The sequence below is a fragment of the Cajanus cajan genome, chromosome 1 (genome assembly GCF_000230855.2).
Source record: "Cajanus cajan strain Asha chromosome 1, NIPB_CcT2T_4, whole genome shotgun sequence".
Classification (NCBI taxonomy): Eukaryota; Viridiplantae; Streptophyta; class Magnoliopsida; order Fabales; family Fabaceae; genus Cajanus; species Cajanus cajan.
This window is the reverse complement of record NC_138517.1, coordinates 89,458,781-89,484,043: the sequence shown is the minus strand read 5'-3', so window position 1 is coordinate 89,484,043 and position 25,263 is coordinate 89,458,781. Positions and strand designations below refer to the sequence as shown.

General features: G+C 35.1%; 2 protein-coding genes across 2 annotated transcripts; one reads left to right on the top strand and one right to left on the bottom strand.

Annotated features, from left to right (window-relative positions):
• Positions 1-830: 830 nt before the first annotated feature.
• On the top strand, positions 831-1,706 carry LOC145956138 (uncharacterized). The gene has a single exon (XM_083071703.1). The coding sequence runs from the start codon at positions 831-833 to the stop codon at positions 1,704-1,706; it is 876 nt and encodes a 291-aa protein (XP_082927829.1).
• Positions 1,707-8,046: 6,340 nt separating this feature from the next.
• LOC109790449 (oligopeptide transporter 4) lies at positions 8,047-23,986 on the bottom strand. The gene is made up of 6 exons (XM_020349599.3): positions 23,385-23,986; positions 21,560-21,657; positions 19,068-19,631; positions 11,643-11,895; positions 11,062-11,244; positions 8,047-9,311 (listed from the first exon to the last, which is right to left on the bottom strand). Exons 1-6 carry the CDS (start codon positions 23,883-23,885, stop codon positions 8,688-8,690), a joined length of 2,223 nt encoding a protein of 740 aa, XP_020205188.1. The 5' UTR covers positions 23,886-23,986; the 3' UTR covers positions 8,047-8,687.
• Positions 23,987-25,263: the final 1,277 nt, after the last annotated feature.

Here is a 25,263-nt window from a genome sequence, read left to right as displayed (position 1 = left end):
ATCAAGCGGGAAATGGCATATGTGTACCGATTATACCAACCTGAACAAGGCGTGTCCGAAAGACGCCTACCCCTTGCCCAATATCGATCGGCTCGTCGATGGGGCGTCCGGCCACCGATTCCTATCTTTCTTAGACGCCTATTCGGGGTATAACCAAATCCGCATGCACCCTCAAGATGAAGAAAAGACAGCGTTCATCACCGAGACGGCCAACTATTGCTACCGAGTTATGCCATTCGGCCTGAAGAACGCCGGGGCCACATACCAGCGTCTGATGAACAAAATTTTCCAGGATCAAATCGGTCGGTGCTTGGAAGTTTATGTTGATGATATGGTAGTAAAGTTCGGTGAAGTTTCCGCCCACGTGCGCCACCTGGCTGAAATATTCCGAGCGCTCAGGCAGCACCGGATGAGGCTGAACCCCGAAAAATGCGTGTTTGGCGTCTCAGGTGGAAAGTTTTTGGGGTTCATGTTGTCCAGTCGAGGCATCGAGGCGAACCCGGATAAATGTCAGGCCATATTGGAGATGAAGAGTCCCGATACTCTTAAAGAAGTACAGAAGTTAGCGGGTCGGCTTACGTCGCTTTCCCGGTTTCCTCCCTCGACTGGCCGAGATATCTCAGCCAATCCTCGCCCTGCTAAAGAAAGCAAAACAGTTTAGCTGGACCCCTGAGTGTGAAGAATCGTTCCAACAATTCAAGCAACGCCTCGGCTCTTCCCCCGTACTCTCCAAACCGAATGCTAGCGCCGATATAATAGTCTACCTTGTCGTATCAAGTCATTCGGTAAGCGCTGTTTTAGTACAGGAAAATCAGGGGGATCAGCGACCGATGTACTTCACCAGTCGGACGCTACAAGATGCCAAGAAGCGCTACCAGTTGTTAGAGAAAGTAGCTTTAGCGCTCGTCTATACGGCTCGAAGGCTCAGGCAATATTTCCAAAGTCATAAGGTGGTCGTCCGAACCGATTGCCCAATTGCGAAAGTCCTTCGTAAGCCAGAAATTGCTGGTAGAATGATGGTCTGGTCGGTTGAACTCTCCGAATTCGACATATCCTTTGAACCGAGGGGACCTATCAAGTTGCAACATTTAGCTGACTTCGTCAATGAGCTCACTCCAGCAGGTAATTTCCACGACGAGCCATGGACCATGCATGTTGGCGGATCTTCCAATGCTCAAGGAAGCGGGGCGGGAATAATTCTAGCTAGCCCCTCAGGCATCACAGTAGAACAATCGCTTCGCTTCGGTTTCCGAGCGTCTAATAACCAGGCCGAGTACGAAGCATTACTAGCCGGAATGAGGTTAGCAGCTAAAATGGGTGTCAAGAAGGTTGTATGCTGGACTGACTCAAAGATTGTGGCCGAGCAGGTCAACGATAACTTCCAGGTCAAAGATGCTAATTTGTTACAGTATTATCACCTCTTCCAGAAACTAAAAGATGACTTCGCCAAAGTTCAAATCTGGCACGTCTTGAGAAGTAACAACAAACGAGCCGATCAGTTGGCTCGGCTCGCTAGCAGTAGAAAGTCGGGACAACTAAGAACAACGATTCACTTGGAAATTCCTTCTCCAAGTGTGGCGGTAGAGTGCATGACCACCGGTCCTGAAGCACCGAACTGGATGACTCCCATTCGGAACTTCATCCTCCAAAGGGGAGTTGCCCACCGATCCAATAGAAGCGAGAAAATTGCGTACCCAGGCAGCTAGGTATTCCATAGTAGCTGGCGAACTCTACAAGCGGGGATTCTCCACCCCGTTGCTCAAATGTATTGACAATCAGCAGGCTGATTACGTATGCGAGAAATCCATGAAGGAATCTGCGGTTCCCATTCCGGAGGACGAACCTTGGCAGCAATGGTGTTACGGGCCGGCTATTATTGGCAGACACTAAAAGGAGATTATGGTGAATTTGTCAAAAGGTGCATACAGTGTCAGCGACACGACAATGTCATTCATGCATCGGCTACCGAGTTACACAGCATCAACTCCCCATGGCCGTTTGCGTTATGGGGTATTGATGTGCTCGGACCGTTTCCTGTCGCAAAGGGACAAGTAAAATTTCTTTTGGTTGCGGTGGACTACTTCACCAAATGGATAGAAGCCGAGCCGCTCGCCTGCATCTCGGCAACTAATGTTCAGAAATTTGTATGGAAGAATTTGGTCATCCGCTTCGGCATTCCATATGCCATCGTTTCGGACAATGGCCTCCAGTTTACAGACAAGAAGTTCAACACTTTCCTGGAAAACCTTGGAATTCGACATCGGTTTACGTCGGTGGAGCATCCTCAGTCGAATGGCCAGGCCGAGGCGGCAAACAAGGTTATTCTCACCCAACTCAAAAAACGTCTCGGTACGGCTAAAGGAGCATGGACCGAAGAACTACCGGAAGTCCTCTGGGCTTATCGATGTACGCCACAGTCGACTACCAGGGAAACACCCTTCTGTTTGACGTACGGCGTAGATGCCATGATTCCGGTGGAGATAGGCGAGCCCTCGTTCAGACGACAGCATTTTCAGGAAGAAGTTAATGACGACTCACACCGAGCGGAGCTTGATGTCCTTGAGGAAGTGCGAGAAGAAGCACGAATAGTGGCAGAAGCGTGCAAACAACGAATGAGCCGACGATTTAACTCTAACCTAAAGTCGAGGACTTTTCGGGAAGGCGACCTAGTCTGGAGGGCAACTGGTTCGGCCAGGCAGAACGCTTCCGAGGGCAAACTCTCAGCTAATTGGGACGGACCGTTTCGCATAAGGCATGCACTCAACAATGGGGCATATAAGTTTGAAGAGCTATCCGACAAGGTCATACCAAGGACCTGGAATTCTACTCACCTGAAGACATACTACAGTTAAATTTGGTTTTGTAATGCCTGGACAATGTAATTATACCACGGTGCACTCTTTTCCTTGACCGATCTTTTTTCCCCTTATAAAAATGTGAAAAGGGGTTTTTGGTCGGCAAGGTTTTTAACGAGGCATCAATCCATCAATGAGTATACATTTCACATTTTGTGTTGACAAATATCTACAAAATTTTTACAAGTCTTCCCTCCCGAGATCTCTCTCGGCCAAGGATGCGGCTTACGTTAATTTTTACAAGTCTTCCCTCCCGAGATCTCTCTCGGCCAAGGATGCGGCTTACGTTAATTTTTACAAGTCTTCCCTCCCGAGATCTCTCTCGGCCAAGGATGTGGCTTACGTTAATTACAAGTCTTCCCTCCCGAGATCCCTCTCGGCCAAGGATGTGGCTTACGTTAATTTTTACAAGTCTTCCCTTCCGAGATCTCTCTCGGCCAAGGAAGTGGCTTACGTTAATTACAAGTCTTCCCTCCCGAGATCCCTCTCGACCAAGGATGCGGCTTACGTTAATTTTTACAAGTCTTCCCTCCCGAGATCCCTCTCGGCCAAGGATGTGGCTTACGTTAATTACAAGTCTTCCCTCCCGAGATCTCTCTCGGCCAAGGATGCGGCTTACGATAATTTTTACAAGTCTTCCCTTCCGAGATCTCTCTCGGCCAAGGATGTGGCTTATGTTAATTACAAGTCTTCCCTCCCGAGATCCCTCTCGACCAAGGATGCGGCTTACGTTAATTTTTACAAGTCTTCCCTCCCGAGATCCCTCTCGGCCAAGGATGTGGCTTACGTTAATTACAAGTCTTCCCTCCCGAGATCTCTCTCGGCCAAGGATGCGGCTTACGATAATTTTTACAAGTCTTCCCTCCCGAGATCTCTCTCGGCCAAGGATGTGGCTTACGCTAATTACAAGTCTTCCTTCCCGAGATCCCTCTCGGCCAACGATGCGGCTTACGTTAATTTTTACTTTCTTCCCTCCCGAGATCCCTCTCGGCCAAGGAGGCGGTTTACGTTAATTTACTAAAATAAAAAAGTTTTAAATCAGCACATGACAGCCAAAAAATTCATTCATTGATAAGGCACTAAGGGCCTACAAAGTACATTCATTGATATTAGCACTCTCGGCTCGGTATTACAAAATGTCAAACTAAAAGCTTAAGACACCACCTCAGGCTCCCCCTGGACTGGACCGTCTTCAGGAGCGTTTTCGTCGCACGCCGTCTCCTCGTCATTCGGCCTGGGAGGCCGAGACGGGGCCTCCTCGTCAACCTGTTGATCCCGAGGGATGGCGGACAGATCCACCAACTTACCCTGGAAAAAGTCCTTTGTCATGTCCAGTTGAAAGTCCGGGGGAAAGTCGCCAAAGAAGCTCGCTTGCCGAGCAGCCTGAGCAAACCCAGCTTGATGCTGAGACAGAACCTTGCTGCGAGCTTTTTCCCTGAAGGACCCGAAAGCCCGTTTTTCGGTTTCCAGCTCCTTACTCAGGATGGCAAACTTCTCCTTCTCACCATTCAAGGCCACCTCCAGATGTTGGACCTTCAGAGCCAGGTCGTCGGCTGTGCGCCCCCGGCAATCCAGCTCGGCCTGAAATTTATTGTTGGCCGTCTGGGCGACAGTGAGCGCCGCCAGCGTCTCTTGAACAAATTTCTCTTGATCGGCCAGTTGCCGACGAAGCCCATCGGCTTCCCCGTTTGGCTCCATCACAATGCTTTGAGCTAGAGCCACGGCTCGAACTTGAAACTCACAAAAGAAGCTCCATTTCTGAGCCGAAGTCATGCGCCCCAACAGCCCTTGACCAGCTTCAGAAGTTAGGTCTTGACTCAAGAAATCTTGAGCATTAACATTACTGGCCAAGAAATTCTGTGCAGTCAGTTGATCCGCGACAGATGGGTCAGCCACGCGAGACTGTTTGGCTCGACAACTTTCTCCTCAGCCTGAGAGTCGGGCCTTCTTTTTTCAGGAGGAGGCCAAGTTGGACCCTTGTTTACCCTCTTGGTTTTGGCCGAGGGTCCGGTCGCACCACTCTGGGGAGTGGGTTGCTTTCCGTGCAGGTTGGTTGTCTTATTAGCAGCGGCCGCTGCCGCTTGATTCATGATCAAAGAGCGAACATCCAGATCTTCATCTCCGTAGTTTGCCATGATACCTGCACATCATTAGTCAAAATCAATGACAACACAGGAATTTACTTGAGAAAGAAATTTACTATACCAATCAAATCTTCTAATGCGTTGGCCGAGTCGCATAATCGAACCAATGGTCGGCACGACAATGGCCGAGGCAGTTTCAACAAAAAATTTAAGCTGGAGCGCTCCTCCGGGGACATGCGAGATGTCGATACAGTATCATACTTGCGGGGTTTCTAAGTCCAATAGAAAGGGAATAATGGTCTTTCCTCGTTATCCCAAAAGTATTTCTTCCCCGTCGACAGCCGAATCATCACTTTGATGAATCCTACTTTGAAATTTTTGTAGGAAGTAGTATACGGCTGTAACAAGCAGTCAGCGTGCCGAACCAGAGAGTGCCATTTAACCTTTCTGGTGGGCCGAGACGAATAAAAGTATAGAAAGAGATGAGGCGTAGGCTTAATGCCGAGGGCTAGGCAAAGCTGCCTAAACCCTTGCATCGCAGCCCATGTATTGGGATGGAGTTGGGACGGAGCCACGTTCAATAACCGTAGTATACCCGAAAAGTACTCGTCAAACGGTAATGTTACCTTCAAATCGCGGAACATGTAGTCATACACATAAAAAAAGTGATACTTGCAGTTCCCCTGATCTAAGAACACAAAATCTGGGTTTGGCCCGCCGTCACCTCGACACGGCTGAAAGAATATTGGAGAGGGCTCCTCTTCGGGCGGAAAGGTTAAAAATTTTGTAGCCGAGACAAAACGAACAATTGAATCTTTGTTGCCATACCGAGAATAAACGCTACCCACCTCCCCGTGCACCCACGAATAACCAGGAGTCTCTATGGGTGGGAATTGTCTGGAGTTGGTGGTTGGTTGGCTATCGGAGACTATAGCAGACGATGAATCGCTCGCGTTTGATGCAGATCCTGTTTGACTCGACCCATTCGACGTTGATGCCGAAGCGGCATCTCGGTCCGGAGCCCGTGCCGACCCGATACTGTTAGAACCTCCCGTATCCCCAGAGGAGTCGATCTGTACTACATCCTCATTGGCCATGAAAACATACCTAGAAAACTTGAAGCTCGTTTGGTCTTGGTGAAAGCACTAGAATGAAGCAAATACACAATAACGTCGGCTCGGAGCAAGCAAGAAACAAGTATTCTCTGGGTCCCCACCACACATCTATTTATAAGCGTCTCCTACAAGTACTCCAATCGTCACACCCCTATAACCACCGTTGGATCATTTGAATCCAACGGTTCATAATCCAAGACTCCTCGCATGCGTCATTAATGCGCATCAGTTACCAAGCGTGCATGCGTCATAAATGCCCAACGGCTACAACTCTTCACATCCCATCACCAGCTGTGACCTCTGGCCTTTTCTCGAAGTGTGCAACCTCTTCAATTTTAAAAAAGAAAAAAAAAAGCCCGGACACACCCTATCGGCCACAACTCCTCATATTACATTCCCAACTATACCACTTTTATCCTTTATGACGTTTCACGTATAAAGGCTGGGGGGCTTGTGTACCAGGAGGTCTCCATGTCGGCCCAGTTAACGATCATATAAACAACTCCCATTCCTTTACCCGACGGATCGGCAAAATGCCGTACCGATAGGTGAAGGACGGCCATTAACTTCAGTTAGCCAAGGTAAGCACATGATTAAGGCATAAGTAGCTGATTAACATCGTATTACCTAATTTGGTAAACACTTGAGAAGGCCCACAATGCTCAGGCCCACGTTAGAGGCTATAAATAGGTCACACATAATGAGGTAGAACACTATTCATTTATTATCCTAGAAAATCGTGCCTGTACTAACTTGAGCGTCGGAGTGCCTTTTGCAGGTACCTCCCCCATCTGAAGAGACCGTTTGAAGTATCCGTTCGGCCCTTTTCCCCACTGCAGAGTACGAGTGTGCCCCTAGACAGGTACATATTGTAACACTCATGTTTAAGATGTTTGTTGAAAGTAGTGTGGTTTAGTAAAAAGTTATTATTAGATAAGTTAGTTTAGTTTTAAAAAGGATTTATATGGATTTTTTAGAAAAAGGATTCATAACTTCATTTTTTAGAAATTTTTTAAGAGAGGCTAGATAGAGTTTTTTTTTTTTTTTTGTATTCTTCCTTCTCTTTCTTCACTAAGACCCTTCTCTCCTTACTTCTTGCCGTTTATCCAATTTATCCAACTTAGTTGGTGTAGGTGATTCAAAGTCTCAAAGCCAAGAGTCCCTATGTTGAAGTCATAAGAAGTTTGTCATCTTCTCTGCTCCTTTTGTCGATTCTAGGTTATCAACGAGGTAAAGGAAACTTGTTTTATTTTTGTTGTTGCATGTTGAAGTTGTGAAGTTGAGATTTTTGGGAAAAGTGAACTAAAAACTCAAAGTTGTTTATCTCTCGTTGTTGAGGGCATGCATGTTACATTAGAAGTGGTTTGCATGTTGAATACGTTGCTTAGAATCGTTTTGATGGTTTATATTTGGGTTTAGAGTTTGTAGATGAGCTTGTGATTGATTAGAAAGGATTGGAAACTCCAAAATCATGAAAAATAAAGATGGTAAGTGTCATGAAATGATTGAGCGAAATTGAAAATGAGAATTAGGAGTGTCTCTTGAAGGAAATGACTATGTAGAATTGAAAATAAAAATTAAAGGTGTCTTTGGAAGGAATCCACTAAGCAATTTTGAAACAATTAAACAGTTTAGTACTTTTCAAATTAGACTTTGTTGTCTTCATAAAAGTTGTAGCCCTGGATGTTAGCTTCCCAATAACTTTTGAATCATCTAAAAAGGAGATCTAAAACTTCAATTATGATTTTTTTAATAAGCAAAGATCAACTTGGCAACATTTAGGCAAACTATTGCGATTTTTGTGATTTTCAGTATAATAGATGATGGAGTTAAAACTTGAAGTCTTCATAAGAGTTGTAGATTATATATTTTTTTCATCTTTCACTTTTTCCTTTTCTTGACGCGTGTTATAAAAAAAAATACCACTTAAAAGTTAAAATTTCAAGCGTTTTCTTGTGTTATATAAAAGAAAAAAAAATTAAACTAAAATAGAGCAAGTCAATTAAAGAGAACGAATAGAAAAATAGAACAAGTCAATGACACTGTCTCGAGTTTCAAAAAATAGGAGAATGGAATGAGAACAATACTATAGTATTATATATCAGCAATGAACAATAGTACAATATTATTAGAAGATAAAAAATGGAGAAGACAGAAACATAAAAAAAAAAAAAAATTCACTTGAAAATTCTTGAAGCACTTGAAAAGTTACTTCAAACAATCCTCCAAAATTTGATGGGTTTGGATGAGATTGTTTTTATGAATTCATTATTTATAGATAACATTAGAATGTTTTTCAAAATCCCTCTAACATAACAATTCTTTAAAATCCTTATATTTTTGAATACTAATAGATTGTTTTTAAGTTGTAAAAAATCTCAAATGAATATCAATAGATTTTAAAGGACTCTTTAAAAAATCTTGAAATCCAGATTGAACACCATTATGTTATTTTTAAGTGACATAAAATCCTGATTGAATACCAACGGACTTTTTTACTCAAAAAAATCTTTTAAAATCCTATGAAATTCTAAACCAATATATCCCCAAAGTAGGGAAAAAATTGAATTTAAAAATTAAATTACAAAATTTATGAAATCTTAAAATAGAAGTGTAAAAATGTACTATTAAGCTTAATACCAATCACTAGTTTGCTGGCAACCATCAACGATAATGTCTTTTGCTGTTGGGCAAGTTGCTAGTGGACAATGTTCACCCTCAGTTCCCCACCAAGTTAGACTCTTCTTTTCCAAACTCAGCCAGAAGAGCAAGACAGTCATAAAAGCAACCCCATTATCAAGTGCTGCTGATAGAACATAGTTGTACCTCTGCCACCATTTCTTTTTGTAACGGAAGATAAAGAAGTTGAAAATTGTTCCAACGAAAATCCATGCATTGTAGTTCAATGGTGTTGCTGGTGGCATCATTGCAGTTGCTCCCAGGAGAACTGGGAGGTTGATCAATCGAATCCATGACTGTCTGGGAAATGCTTTGTGCAATAACCAAACTATTATGGGTCCTAATGCACCTCCAAGGAAAAACCAATTCATAGTACTGTAGTTTCCCTGGGAACCAAAGATACGCCTTGGTCCTACCAAACCCCAAATAACTGATGCATCAAAGAATACACGGTCACCCGGGCATGTCCAAGGACTGTTTGCGGGTAGGAGATCATCATGACATATGTTCTTGATAGAGTTCAGCAACCACCATGTTACCCCAATGTTGATGGTTCCAGCTAGTATTGTACCTATTAACTATACATACATGATCAAATTGAGTGCATAAGAAATTATAGAAGAAATGTAAGACTTTAAATTTTATACAACAGTTAAAGATTTTTATATCATATATCAACTAACTAGAAATCATCAATTTTTACAAGTTATCATACATGACAATTAATAGTTGAATATATATATATATATATATATATATATATATATATATATATATATATATATATATATATATATATATATATATATATTTCTTAATGCATAAATCAAGTTTATAAAATTTTAAAAAAATTTAAAAATTATTTGATACTTTATTTCATTGATTCAAATTAACGAATAATCATAAAAATTATAATATATTTTGATTGAATTTATCAGGACTTAATTTTCAAATACTTTTTCTTATTTTAAACATAATTGTAATTCTAAGATATAAGACTATAAAAGGTATTTTTTTTATTAAGTTCGATAATTTTATCAATTTAAATGAGTTAATTTGTTTAACCCACTAACTTGTGATGGACTAGGTTGAGTTTATTTTTTATAGACTTATCCAAAAGTGAGTTGGGCTAGATTGATCCACCTTTTATCTAACTTGTTATGAGTCAGACCCAATATAACTTATTTGACAACTCTAATTGAGTAGGGATGACAAACATACCCGTACCCATCCCGACTTTGACGAGAAATACCCGGTTTGACCGGGTACGGGTACGGGTAAAACCCGGTATATTAAATCGGGTACGGGTATGTACTTACTCGTCCCGTACCCGAACCCGTACCCGTCTCCGTCTCCGTTCTCATTTTTAATTTAATATTCACTTTCAATTTAATTATATTAAAAAAAATTAATATTTTTTTATGTGTGATTATTTGTTATAATATAAGATAAAGAAATAACTTAATTATAATTATAATATAATAAATAAAAAAAATTAAAAATATCATTTTTTTAAAAAAAATAAAAAATAAAAAAAAATGACGGGTACGGGTATACCCGATACCCGACGGGGACGGGGATGAGAATGAAAATCTATACCCAACAAATATGAGGACGGGGACGGGGATGAGTTTAACTTGCGGGAACAGAGACGGGTATCATGAAACCTGTACCCAACCCACCCTGTTGTCATCCCTATAATTGAGACAAAGGATTAGTTTTATAAGACTATATATTTTATTATGAACTCATTTTATTGGCATTTTATTCTTGTTTAAGTCTTAGCATTTAGAACTTTTGTAAAGGCTTCCATGTCTAATTATGCCAGATTTTATACCTTTTTTATTTAGTTTTTCATTCATTCCAAATAGCATATGTGAAACTTTTTACCCAAATTTCAATTTATGTGTTTTACCTATTATGGTTAAATATTTTAATATAGCATGAGACTTGCGATGTAGAACATAAGAGTGTCACATTTAGTAGTGTGATTTTAGATGCTATGGAGGACAAATAATTAAGTTGTATGTTTCTAAGAATTTTATTTTGCTGGCTACACATAAAGGGGATTCTTTGAGCAAGTGTTGATGTTGCCATGAGCAGCATGTTTGCCTTTTGTTTTCCTTTATTTGATCAAAATAAGGAGATAATTAAAAGGTGGCATATGAACTCGACAAACTTTGAAAATAAAGCGTCAATTGTTTTGATCACTACATCACATGTATTTAAGATATTCAGTTAATAAAAAAATTTAATAACACTTGATTACCATCATAAGTCATATAGACCACTTAATAATTTCTGACAAGGAAGAGGGGCAAAGTATACCTGAACTAAGAACATTGATTTTGGAGGGATTTTCATGTAGTGACCAAGTTTGAAATCACTAAGGAAAGAGATAGCCTGGGCCATGCTAAGGTAACCATAGGTTTTGAAGCATACATTTGCTATTGGTCTTCCAGGGTAAATAAGACCAAAGACGTACTCGGTAACGACATTCAATCCTGGTGCCTGAACACAAAGCATAAGAAAGCAATAGTCAAAAGTAGACATTTTGTGGTCCCGTGAACAGAGTACTCATGAGGAATCTCGAGCTAAAATTACAAACGTAAGTCTCCAATCCATCTTATCTTAATCTGTTCTTAGATATGGAAGTAATCATCATCTAGTTTTGTCACAAGACACCTGAAAAGATGAAGTTTCTAACTAGTCCACGGCAATTCAGATAGGAAAAAGAACCATCATATTAAAGTATATATTCGTATAATTTTGTGGATAAATGTTAGATATAAAATCAATCATATCTGGTTATCTAACAACTTAGTATTTGAAAATTTTCCACAAAAAAGAGTTGCTCTATGAATGTGTTATCACATAACAAACGGGGAGCAAAAGTTGCAGAACTTAACCTGGTTTGTGGTGGCAGTGATGATGCTAATAGGGAGGGTAAATCCAAAAGCTAGGGCTACAGCAAAGAAAAGTCCCCACCAGGGCATCTGAACCTGGTCATTTAGAAAGATGCATAGTGCGAAAGAAACCGCAAGTGTCACAACTAGCAATGAATGAAACCACCATGAAGGTATTTCTTTGTATCTTTTCATCAATTTTGTGTGGATATCTTCTTTGGCTTTGGAAGAAGCAAGATAGTGCGCCATAATCTCCCTGCATATTTAGTTACCCATCAAATAATAACAATTGTTTCACTGATGTAGCTGATAAACTACTAAGTGAATCGACGGAAGTTCCTTTTGTTGTCGTCAAATGTTTTAATTATTTGCAGCTTTAGCTGTGTCACTCATTGTGTTGCACCTTTAGATATTGCACAAAAACTTAAAGTAAATAGTTGAAAAATTATCATTATGTTAATTAGAAAAATGATTCAAATTTTCATTTTCAAATCTTTTACATTGTTTAAATTTAAAAGATAATATTTTTTAAGATATTATTTATAACTGAATTATATTTTAAGCTAAATCGCATTTTTATCTCCCTATAATATCAAATTACACTTTTTATCTCTTTATTTTTAATTCTATAATTTTAATTACCTAATTTTATAAATATGCATTTTTTTCCTTTATTGAATGTTCATCTATTGATCATTAAAATCATAATATTAGTCAAGTTAAATTTTACTTTTATTTCTCAATTTTATCTTATAAAAATAGTAAAATCAAATAAAAATAGGATAAAAATGAGAACTAAAAGTACAATTTAACTTAAATATTATCAAATATTAATTATCATGTTATCTATCTAATGTTAGATGACGATAAATATTACAATTTTAATAATTAAATGAAGAACATGTAATATATTTTTTAGATAATGAAAATGTTTTGCAAATAGATATAAGGGGACAAATCACGTAAAATAAATTATGTGATCTTTTCTTATTTCTTTTATGATATTTTTGTGTTTTCTCTTATCATTGTGTGTAAAGAAACAAAGAGAATTTTTTTATTTTCTTTTCAATAGTGGTATCAAAACTCATGATTTCGTGCAACCTAATGATCTATCACTTGAGTAAGCTTGCATACAATGCTTCCAATTCTCATGGATTGGAAACAAAAAATACCAGAATATAAGTATGATTGAAGATGGGTATGATGAGCATCCATGACAATAAGAAGATGAAGCTTAAAAATTTTTATTGAGAGGAGAGTTGTTAGAAAAAAAAATAATTCAATTTTTCAATTTCAAATCTCTAAGATATTGTTTATATTAAAAAATATATATTTTTTATTTAAAATATTATTTAAAATCGAAATATATTGCATTTATTTTAGAGATTTATTTCCTTTTTAAGATTAGGATGAGACGTTAATAAATAAAGACTCTTGAGTTGATAAGAAACATTGATCAGTCGAAGAAGTCACCATCCTAAATGAGAAAATGAATCATATGATGTAAGATTTATACTAAGTTTACTTTGCTATAAAATTTGTGTCGAGTGCTTCCAAGTTTCTTCTGTCATAAAACATATGTTAAGGGTTTTTAAGTTTTGTCAATCATAAAATTTGTGAGGAGAATTTTTAAATAGAAATAATAATGGATAGGGTCTTATGATACTCGTCCTCGTATCTAAATTTAAAAATAATATTCGTATTTAGACTCCTATCCACACAGGTGACAATTTGATCCCTATTATTGTGTCTCTTGGATACCTAGATGTCCATACTTACACTCAACCTACACTTTATTTATATATAGGATTAATAATAATACATTAATGAAAAATTAATTAAACCGATTACTTCATTTATATTAAAACACCCGTAAACAATTAAAATACTTGAATTTAACAAACAAAATTTTAGTTAATAATTGAAGAAACAAATAAAAAATTAAAATTAATATTAATATTAAGTAAATTTATCTAATGATGTCGTGTAGTCACGTAAGCCAAAAAAATATTATGTAATATTTTCTTATTTTTTATTGTATTTTTGAGTGTCCTCTTCTCTTATCGTTATATATAAAGAGAAGAATAGAAAGTTTTTCTTTTTTCAACTCTTTTAACATAACATTTCAATCAAGTTATTTTGTAAAGCAAAACATTTTTAATGTTATAGCTTGTGTAAGTTAAGTGTTTAGAATTCTGAAAATTATTGTTTAAATGTTAGATATTTATGTATTTGCCCAACAGTACCGTACCTTTAACATCTTATAAAAACTAAAATTTCTTGGCAACCAAAACAATATAGAACTTAGAACATACTATTATTCCAGAATTTGAAACTCAAATCACATCCCTGATTTCAAGAGTCTTAACTATCATCTTATTAAATTAATATATGTAAAGACATTAAACATGTTAGGTACAGCTGCGTAGAGCTGCCACCACCTTTCGGTGGTTTTCTAATTTTATATTAGAAGCGGGTCCCACATAATAATAAAATAATATTAAAAGTTTAGGAGAAATTACGAAAATACCATTGGGACTTTCCTATAAATAGGGAAGCTGAAAATCATAATTTTCATCCCAAATCTTCTCCTCTTCTCTCTTCCTCTCTTATACACCTTGAGATCTGTTCTCGGTAGTAGTAGTCTCCTAATTAAAAGGAGTAAGTTATAGAGAGAGAAGTGTTGTAATTTCCTCCCTTTCAGTAAATAATATTTTTACTGTGGTTATTTTCTCCCTTGTCTCTTTTTTTACTCATCTCTTATTTTAGCTGTGAGTAACTATTAAGCCTACTCTGGACCTAACAGTGGTATCAGAGCCACTAGGTTGTTTATTATTCCGCTGTGGTGTACATTGGTATAGTGTCGGAGAAAATTTCTTAGTATGCTCTGTGGCTGCAGTATTGTCTGATCAGTCACATCAGAAAAGAATTATTCTTGTTACTGGATTTTATCATTGTTCCAGTAGGCGGTACTATTCTAGTGGAAGTTACTTAAGTCGGTTTAATAGAAGAAATTATGGCAGCAAAGTTTGAGATAGAGAAGTTCAACGGGAACAATTTTTCCCTGTGGAAATTGAAGATAAGAGCAATTTTGAGAAAAGACAACTGTCTTAAAGCAATTGAAGGCAGGCCATCAGATATTACTGATGAAAAGTGGAGAGAAATGGATGACAATGCTGTTGCCAATTTGCACTTAGCAATGGCTGATTCAGTTTTGTCGAGCATAGCAGAGAAGACAACTGCAAAGGAGATTTGGGACACGCTCGTAAAATTATACGAGGTCAAGTCACTTCACACCAGAATATTCTTAAAGAGGAAACTCTACACTCTTCGAATGAGTGAGTCCACAGCAGTGACGGACCACATCAACAATCTGAATACGCTATTTGCTCAGCTTTCAACAGCTGATTTCAACATAGTGGAAAATGAACGTGCGGAGCTTCTACTTCAGAGTTTACCAGATTCATATGATCAACTCATCATCAACATAACAAACAATAATGTTGTTGGTCGTCTATCCTTTGAGGATGTTGCCGGAGCTATTCTTGAAGAAGAGTCCAGGCGAAAGAATAAGGAAGACAGACTGGAAAGTTCAAAGCAAGCAGAAGCTTTGACGATGATGAGAGGAAGATCAATGGAACGTGGCTCCAGTGGGAGTCAAAATCATGGTAGATCAAAATCTCGAGGAAGGAATAACCTCAAATGCTATAATTGTGGCATGAGAGGGCACATGAAGAAAGATTGTTGGCACAAGAAGAGTGGAAGAGGGAAGAATTCTGAAGCGTCAACCTCTCAAGGTTGTGTTGCTAGTACCCAAGAAGATGGAGAAATCTTGTACAGTGAAGCAATAAGTTCCAGAGGCGAAAAACAACTCCATGAATGTTGGATATTGGATTCAGGTGCAACCTGGCACATGACTCCAAATAGAGATTGGTTTTGCACTTATGAATCAATCTCAGGAGGATCCGTATTTATGGGAAATGATCATGCTTTGGAAATTGCTGGAGTTGGTACTATCAAATTAAAAATGTATGATGGTACTATTCGTACAATTCAAGGGATACGACATGTGAAGGGCTTGAAAAAGAATCTATTGTCCATTGGGCAACTAGATGATCTCAAGTGCAAGATCCACGTTGAAGGTGGAATCTTGAAGGTAGTTAAAGGCAATATGGTGGTGATGAAAGCTGAGAAGATCACATCAAATCTATACTTGCTTTTGGGAGAAACGTTGCAAGAAGCAGATGCATCAGTTGCAGCAATAAGTCAAGAAGAGGCAACGATGATGTGGCATCGTAGACTAGGACATATGTCAGAGCGAGGCCTGAAAATTCTTGCGGAACGTAATCTCTTGTCAGGGCTTAAAATGGTAACCTTACCATTTTGTGAGCACTGTGTGACAAGCAAGCAACATAGATTACAATTTGCCAAAGTAACTACAAGGAGCAAACACATACTTGACTTGATCCATTCTGATGTTTGGGAATCACCAGAAATTTCCATGGGAGGAGCAAAATATTTTGTATCATTTATTGATGATTATTCCCGGAGATTGTGGGTGTACCCAATCAAGAAGAAGTCAGATGTGTTCCCAGTATTCAAGGAATTTAAAGCACAAGTAGAACTTGATACTGGAAAAAGGATTAAGTGCTTAAGGATAGACAATGGAGGAGAATATATAGATGGTGATTTTCTGGCATTCTGCAAGCAAGAGGGTATCAAGAGGCAATTTACAGTTGCTCATACACCTCAGCAGAATGGGGTAGCAGAGCGGATGAATCGAACTCTTCTAGAAAGGACAAGAGCTATGTTGAGAACTGCAGGATTAGCCAAGTCTTTCTGGGCAGAAGCAGTCAAAACTGCTTGTTATTTGATCAATCGCTCACCATCAACAGCAATTGGTTTGAAGACACCAATGGAGATGTGGAATGGAAAACCATCAAATTATTCTTCATTACATGTGTTTGGATGTCCGGTGTACGTGATGTACAACTCCCAAGAAAGAACAAAGCTGGACCCAAAATCCAGGAAATGTATATTCTTGGGTTATGCTGACAATGTTAAGGGGTATCGCTTGTGGGATCCCACTGCCCGCAAGGTTGTTGTCAGCAGGGATGTAGTCTTTGCAGAAACTGAACTGCAAAAGGAGCAGGAGAATGACAGCACTATCAAAGACACCAGTATAGTGGAGATAGGAGGAAAGTCTAAAAAGGATGACACCTCTAAAGCAGAACAAGAGCATGAGGAACAAGAACCAGATGAAGCCAATGATGAAGAAGTTCAACAAATAAGACGTGAGAGAAGGAGACCATCTTGGCATTCAGACTATGTTATGGCAAGTCATGATGCGTACTGTCTCTTAACTGAAGAAGGAGAACCATCAACCTTTCAAGAGGCGTTGAGGAGTTCTGATGTTTCTCAGTGGATGGCAGCAATGCATGAAGAAATAGAGGCCTTACATAGAAATAAAACATGGGAACTTGTTGATCTTCCAAAAGGTCGAAAAGCCATTGGTTGCAAATGGGTCTATAAGATCAAACGTGATGGCAATGATCAAGTGGAGAGATATCGTGCAAGATTGGTGGTTAAGGGATATGCTGAGAAAGAGGGCATTGATTTTAACGAGATATTCTCGCCAGTTGTTCGATTAACCACAATCAGAATTGTTCTGGCTATGTGTGCTGCATTTAATTTACATCTTGAGCAACTTGATGTAAAGACTGCTTTTCTTCATGGGGAACTCCAAGAAGAAATATATATGCTCCAACCAGAAGGCTTTAAAGAACAAGGAAAAGAAAACTTGGTTTGTAGGTTGACCAAATCTCTGTACGGTTTAAAGCAGGCGCCAAGGTGTTGGTATAAGAGATTTGATTCCTTCATTATTAGCCTTGGTTACAACAGACTGAGTTCAGACCATTGTACGTACTACAATAGGTTTGATGACAATGATTTCATCATCTTGCTGTTGTATGTGGATGACATGTTGGTGGTAGGCCCCAACAAAGATCAGATCCAAGAATTGAAGGTACAATTGGCTAGGGAGTTTGATATGAAGGACTTGGGACCGGCAAACAAGATTTTAGGGATGCAAATTCACCGAGATAAAAAGGATAGGAAGATTTGGCTTTCTCAGAGGAATTATTTACTGAAAGTCTTGCGGCGCTTCAACATGCAAGACTGTAAGCCAATTTCGACCCCACTTCCTGTCAATTACAAATTATCCTCAAGTATGAGTCCTAGCAACGAAGCAGAGAGGATGGAAATGTCTCGAGTGCCGTATGCATCAGCGGTGGGAAGCCTTATGTATGCCATGATTTGTACGAGACCAGACATTGCACAAGCAGTGGGAGCGGTCAGTAGGTTTATGGCAGATCCTGGTAGAGAGCACTGGAGTATTGTAAAGAGGATCCTTAGATATATCAAAGGAACCTCAGATGTTGCATTATGTTTTGAAGGATCGGAGTTTGTTGTCAGAGGCTATGTTGATTCAGATTTTGCAGGAGATCTGGATAAACGAAAATCTACTACTGGTTATGTGTTTACACTTGCTGGAGGAGCAGTGAGCTGGTTGTCTAAGTTACAGACTGTTGTAGCTCTATCTACTACAGAAGCTGAATACATGGCAGCTACGCAAGCATGCAAGGAAGCAATTTGGATTCAAAGGTTACTGGAAGAACTCGGGCACAAGCAGGAGAAAATTACTGTGTATTGTGACAGTCAGAGTGCCTTGCACATTGCAAGGAATCCAGCCTTTCATTCCAGGACAAAGCACATAGGAATTCAATATCACTTTGTTCGTGAAGTAGTAGAAGAAGGAAAAGTGGATATGCAGAAGATCCATACAAAAGACAACATAGCAGACGTAATGACAAAGCCTGTCAACACTGACAAGTTTACATGGTGTCGATCCTTATTTGGCCTATTGGAAACATAAGCAACATGAAGTATCAATAAAGAAGAAATGGTGTGAAGATATGATTAACTTAATCATAATCTTCAAGTGGGAGAAATGTTAGGTACAGCTGCGTACAGCTGCCACCACCTTTCGGTGGTTTTCTAATTTTATATTAGAAGCGGGTCCCACATAATAATAAAATAATATTAAAAGTTTAGGAGAAATTACGAAAATGCCATTGGGACTTTCCTATAAATAGGGAAGCTGAAAATCATAATTTTCATCCCAAATCTTCTCCTCTTCTCTCTTCCTCTCTTATACACCTTGAGATTTGTTCTCGGTAGTAGTAGTCTCCTAATTAAAAGGAGTAAGTTATAGAGAGAGAAGTGTTGTAATTTCTTCCCTTTCAGTAAATAATATTTTTACTGTGGTTATTTTCTCCCTTGTCTCTTTTTTTACTCATCTCTTATTTTAGCTGTGAGTAACTATTAAGCCTACTCTGGACCTAACAAAACATAACTGCTAAACATTACCTTCCATGGAAGCAGACAACATGCGTGAGGGTGGATGCTACAGCGGCAAATCCAAAGCTAGTAGTGAGTGCGAAAAACGCACTTAGATGAATTCTACCTTGCTTTTCATACTCTGCAACATTAAGCTCAAACTTGTTGTCTACAATAGCAGAAATGTTGTACTTTTGACCTTGAGCTGTGAACAAGTGTGAGGAGAAAATGGGGAACCTAGTGGCATTGTACACGTTGAGGCCCCAGTATGCTATAGGAGTCACAATATAGACTATTAATGCATATCCCACAAAAACATTGACAATGGCAAAGAAGGGTGAGATAAGAGGGCTGAACAAGAATGATGCCACAGCAGACCAATCAAGTGTGAGTGCCCCAAGTCCCAAGCCCCTCATGCCTGACCCTATCTGCTGAGCTGTAACTGACTTGGGGAATATCCAACACACCCATGAAATGTTTGTGAGCGTTGTGAACAAGTATCCAGGGATCACGTACCATAATAAACTGCACAATTGTGCAAAAAAGAAAAACTTTGTCCGTGAAACTCGGTTCTCATCTTTCTCATGCAGGGCTCTGCATAACAACAATTTTTATGTAACTACAATGTGCATCGTTCCAAAGATGCGTGAGTAACACTCACACTCCCCCTGTTTTCCATTGGTTTAGACGAGAAATTTAAATGGTAATTTATTTATTTGAAAAATTTTAAATTTTTTAGGATAATTATTTTATTTGGAAGAATAATTTATTAAAAAATTTGAAATTCAAGCATTTGTAAAAAATTTTAAAATAGTAGAATTTTAAATTTTTTTAAAAAAATTCTTCATATTTTTTTTTTTATATTTCACTTATGTATTTTATTTTATCTATCATTTTTTCATATTTTTAATTATTAAATATTTAAAAATATTTTTAAAATTATTAAATATTTAAAAATTAGTTAATATTTATTTTTATAAAATTTAATTTAAAAATTTTAATATATAAATATATTTTTAAAATCAATTTTATCATAGTAAAATCAAATTATCATATCTAACCTAACAATTTAAAATTTAAAAATTTAAATTAATTTATCTAAATAAAATATTTTAATAATAATAAAAATTAAAATTAAAATAATTCAAATACCAAAAATTTAAAAATTTTTACCCAAACACATCATAAATTTCTCGCAAAACAGCTGATAGAGATACAAATGTCAAACACATTCCCCCCTCCCCATGTATTTTATGTCTTTATCCAAATCGTTAAACTGCACTTAACCTTAGAATTTAAGCGAAGACAAATTCAATTTATAAATAGTTCATTAACTATAAAAAATTAAGAATTATTTATAATGGTTAATAAATTTTAAAATTTCCATTGATTGATAAAAAAAATATATTTAAAAAATTTTATAATACACAATTAAAAGTATGTATTGTGGGACAGATCTATATGAAATATAATAGGAGTTCTTGTCTCTACTACCATTTTATGCATATATACTTTCTTTATTAAAAAAAATAGTATATTTTAAAAAATAAAATGTTACATTCTAATAAAACAAACACATATGTTTAAATTATAGTATGTATAAAATTTAAGTTTGAAGAAAATACATTTATTTAATGTCTATCAAACTTTCAAAGGAAATTAGTTTTCACATGCGATGAAGAATATTCCTTAATAACAAATAATTTTTTTAATTTTAATTATAATACATACATATATATATATATATATATATATATATATATATATTGTTATTCACATACATAATGTAATATATTAAAAAATTAATTTTTGATAAAATAAAATTTGCAGCATGCATGTTTACCCTTTGTTCATTTTATTTATTGTATATGCTTATTAAAAAAAATTAAAATAATAAAGATTATAAGATTTATGTTCTATTTATAATTTTTATTATAAAATATGTTTTAAAATAAATTATCATCTAAAAATTTATATTAGATATTAAAAACATGTTTATATCATAAATAAATTAAACTTAATTTTTATAAAATTTAATATATTTATTTTTATATTTTTATTAATGTTAAATTATTATAAAGTAAGTCTTTAGAGTTATAGTTCTAACTAAATATTTAAAAAATATCTATAATAAATAAATAAGTCATACTTAGAATATTTATTTTTATTATAATATAATCGTCTCACCTAACTTATTTTTACCCCTAATCGTAATAATAGATATAAAAGCTTGTAAAAAATAATTATAATATATGTTTATACTTTTAAAAATTATATGTAAAATTTTTAATATTACAAATATATAAATAAATATTATTTATATTATCTAAAGTTTTTGGATGTGTTATTAATATAGAGTGATTAAATATGATTGGTAGTTAATATTGTCACTAAGTATATAATTCAAGATTTGATTCTTTGTTTGAGTATGAAAAATATTTGTCAAAAAAAATCAACTTCTTAAATATATCATTTATACGTTGATACATGATTAAAAGAGATTTTCATTTTTATTGACATACCGGAAAACTGAGACCAGGACGAGATTGCTGGGCCACCACATATGGGCTGGTTTCACCACGAATTTCATCAGTAAGCCGGCCCATCCGTATCCTAGCACCTGTGGACCCACCATAAATTAGAGGTCCATTGAGTGCACGTTCAGTTTTTTGGTGAAGTCAAACATTGTTAGAGTTAAAATTATGATGTATGATTATAAAAATAAGGCTTAAATATATTTTTAGTCTATTAAATTTAGAATAAATTTATTTTTTTTTTCTTTAAATTTAAAATTGATGTTTTTAGTCTTTATAATTTCAAAAAAAAAATTATTTTAATTTTTATATTTAAATTTTGTTAAGAAATTTATCTAATATTATTGCATAAAATATATTTATTGGTGTCTTTGTTCGTGAAAATATTACATTAAGTTTAATTGATATTGCATAATCGTCTGAATTTTTTACTTTCAGATATTAGTGATTTGAAGGACTAAAATAAGATTTTTGAAAATTAAGGGACTAAAAACAACGATTTTAAATTTGAGGGACTAAAAAAATTTATGTTAAATTTGAGGGACTAAAAACATATTTAAACCTAAAAATAAAATCAATTTCAATTAAGAAAAAGTTATGGTGAGATTTAAGCACTGTGAAATTGTTTTTTCTTCATCTAAAATTGAAAAAAAAAATCATCTAAAAAGTGTGTTAAAAATAAAATATTAGAAAAAGTGTTCTTAAAAAAAAGTGATTAAAAATAATTGTGACGATACTCTAAAAGATCGAAATACATTCTCTTATATAAACATATAATTTTTTTTTTAAAAGTAGTAATTTATGTATAAAATAAATAATTCAAATTATATTTATAAAATTAAAAGTAAGACAAAATTATAGAGATTAAAATTATAAGATTCTAATAATGCTATAAAACATTAAAAAAATTAATAAATAAAAGAAGTAAAAAAATTATTATAATATAAAAATTCAAAATTTTAAAAAGACAAAAATATACTTAAAAAATTAATAAAATTAAATTATTTAAATATATAATATTATTATTACAAAGAAAACTATAACATATAAAATAAAAATAAAATGACTAAATAATTAAAAAAAAATGAATAAAATATCTTAAATATTATATAAATAAATCCTAAAGCCTAAATATTAAAAAAGAAAATAATTAATAAATAATAAAAATAAAAAATTATTAAAATTACAATATAGAAATTCAAAAACTTAAAGTGAAAAGACAAAAATATATTTAAAAAATTATTAAAATTAAACTATTTAAATATATAATAATATTATTAAAAAAAATTAAAACATATAAAATAAAAAAAATGATTAAATAATTTAAAAATAAAAAAAATATCATAAATATTATTTAAAAAATTATTAAAAATATAAAATATAAAATAAATTATCTATACTAATATATAAAGAGGATACCCTTTTTGGTAACTACATTGGTTTCCATTTTTCTTGACTTTATACCCTTTTATTTTACAAAATTATAGAAAAAAAATTTAATCAAATTTAAGAAGTTGAAACTAATGAATCTATACTTCTATGCTAATATATAAATGAGATATCATTTTCAATAATTACTTTTAATTTTTATTTTTACATTAATTATTTTATTTTTTATTTATTTTTTAATAACCATTTTTTTATAAGTAAATTTTTTTTTATTTATTTTTCTTTTTTAATATAATACAGTGCCTTTTTTTTGCTATTAATTATAATTATAACTATGTACCCTCACAAATAATAAGGGTAATAGAATTTCTATTAACAATAATATTAATGATAATGATTAGTGGTAAGTGGTGAGTGTAGTAACCTGCGTTGTAATGATGAGAAGCCAGGAAGCAAGAAAGGAGATGCTGCGTCCGTAAAAGGCTTTGATAATGTTAACGATACCCACGGCGTAGGGCGACCCGGATCCGAAGGCGCTTCCGGCATTGGCGAATATGGTAATAAGCACGTGCTCCTTCATGTTAAACGGGCCCGGGTTGAAGGAGAAGGATTTGGACCCGAGCCCAGGGACAGGGAGAGTGAACTTAATTTTGGGCAGAACCAAGGCCATGAAGTGACCAATAGGGAGGGTAGTGACGAGAGCGGTGACCTGAGTTATGATGAGATGTTCGGTGCGGTATGCGAAGAACTGGTTGAGGAAGGAGAGGAGGGAGCATGAGAGAAGTCCGAGGAACCACATGCGGAAGGTCCATATAGGTTGGGTCGGGTCGTCGGTGTTGCTCACCGTCAGCCGAACCTCCTCAATGGGTGACACGTCATCTTCCTCCTCTTCGCTTCTTCTTGGGTTCTCTGTGTCAGACCTCATGTCCTCCTGTTACAACTTACACACCAATATTTCTTTCGATACTAATTAAAAAGACTTGACTTCCCTTCCCTTCTTGTTGCTCTTTCCACTGTCTTCGTCAACGTCACTACACTCCCAGACTAACTGGGTCAATGCCCGGGGATAATTTATTATATATATAAATTAAGACATAATATGAAAAACAAAAAGTATTTGTTAGTAATAAGAATTGAGTGGAAAAGAGACCAAGTATAAGAAATATAAAGATTAAAGTCTAATTTTGAATGTATAAAATAATTTTATAATTATCCGTTAATTTGAATTAATGAAATAAAGTATTAAATAATTTTTAAATTTTTTAAAATTTGTAAATTTGATCTATAAATTAAGAATTTTAAATTGAACGGTTGAATAATTGAAATTTGATGTAAAACATGAGTTATTGGACAGAATAAGTATGTAAATTTATTCTTGGAGTAAAGGGATCCCTCCTCTTATTTCCGTATCTAAATATTTTAGATTACTAATTAATAAAATGGAGAAGATTTAAATAATAGTCATATAATTTTTTTAATTATTATATTATTTAATAATTTTATATTAAATATGAATTTTTTATTTAATCGTTTAATTATAATTTTATATTATTTTATATATTTATATCAGATTTTTGTTAAAATTAAATAATAATTTAAAATAATTAAAATATTCATATTTTAATATATATTTATATATATATATATATATATTTATTTATTTATTTTATAAAAATAAAATATTAAATTATTTTAAGTTAATATAAAATTTTGTATATATAATAATTGTGACAATACATTTTTAAAAATTTACATTTAATAATTTATAAAAGTTCCGTTTGAATTCTCTTCTAATAAAATATAGTAGAATATTTGATGTTGGACACAAGTTCACCACACAAATTTTTCAAAAAATGTAACGATGAAGTCATACTCATTTAACTATGGCCACGTTGACGTGTCACATAGCAGAGTATTAAGCAAAAAAAGGAAGAAGAAAAAACCTTTTCCACTAACCCTCCTAAAATACTTTAGACAAAAATCACTTAAGTATCACTTTTGAGAAAACTCTTTTTATTTTAATTTTTAATTTTTTTCCTCCTCTCTCGAGCTTGAATCAAAAGTCACTACTAGAATTTATCTCAATACATACGATTTTTCCTACAAATTTTTATAAAAAATTCGCAAGAAACGTTGTTTATACAAATTTTTCTGCGAAATTTTATTTGCAGGTAATACCTTCGTGGATAATATATTTTTGCAAATTTTAAAATTCGTAGGAAATTTTTCTGCAAAAAAAAAATTGCAGAAAAGTTTCTTGCAAAAAAAAATCGCAGGAAAATTCGTAAGAAAGTTTCCTGCAA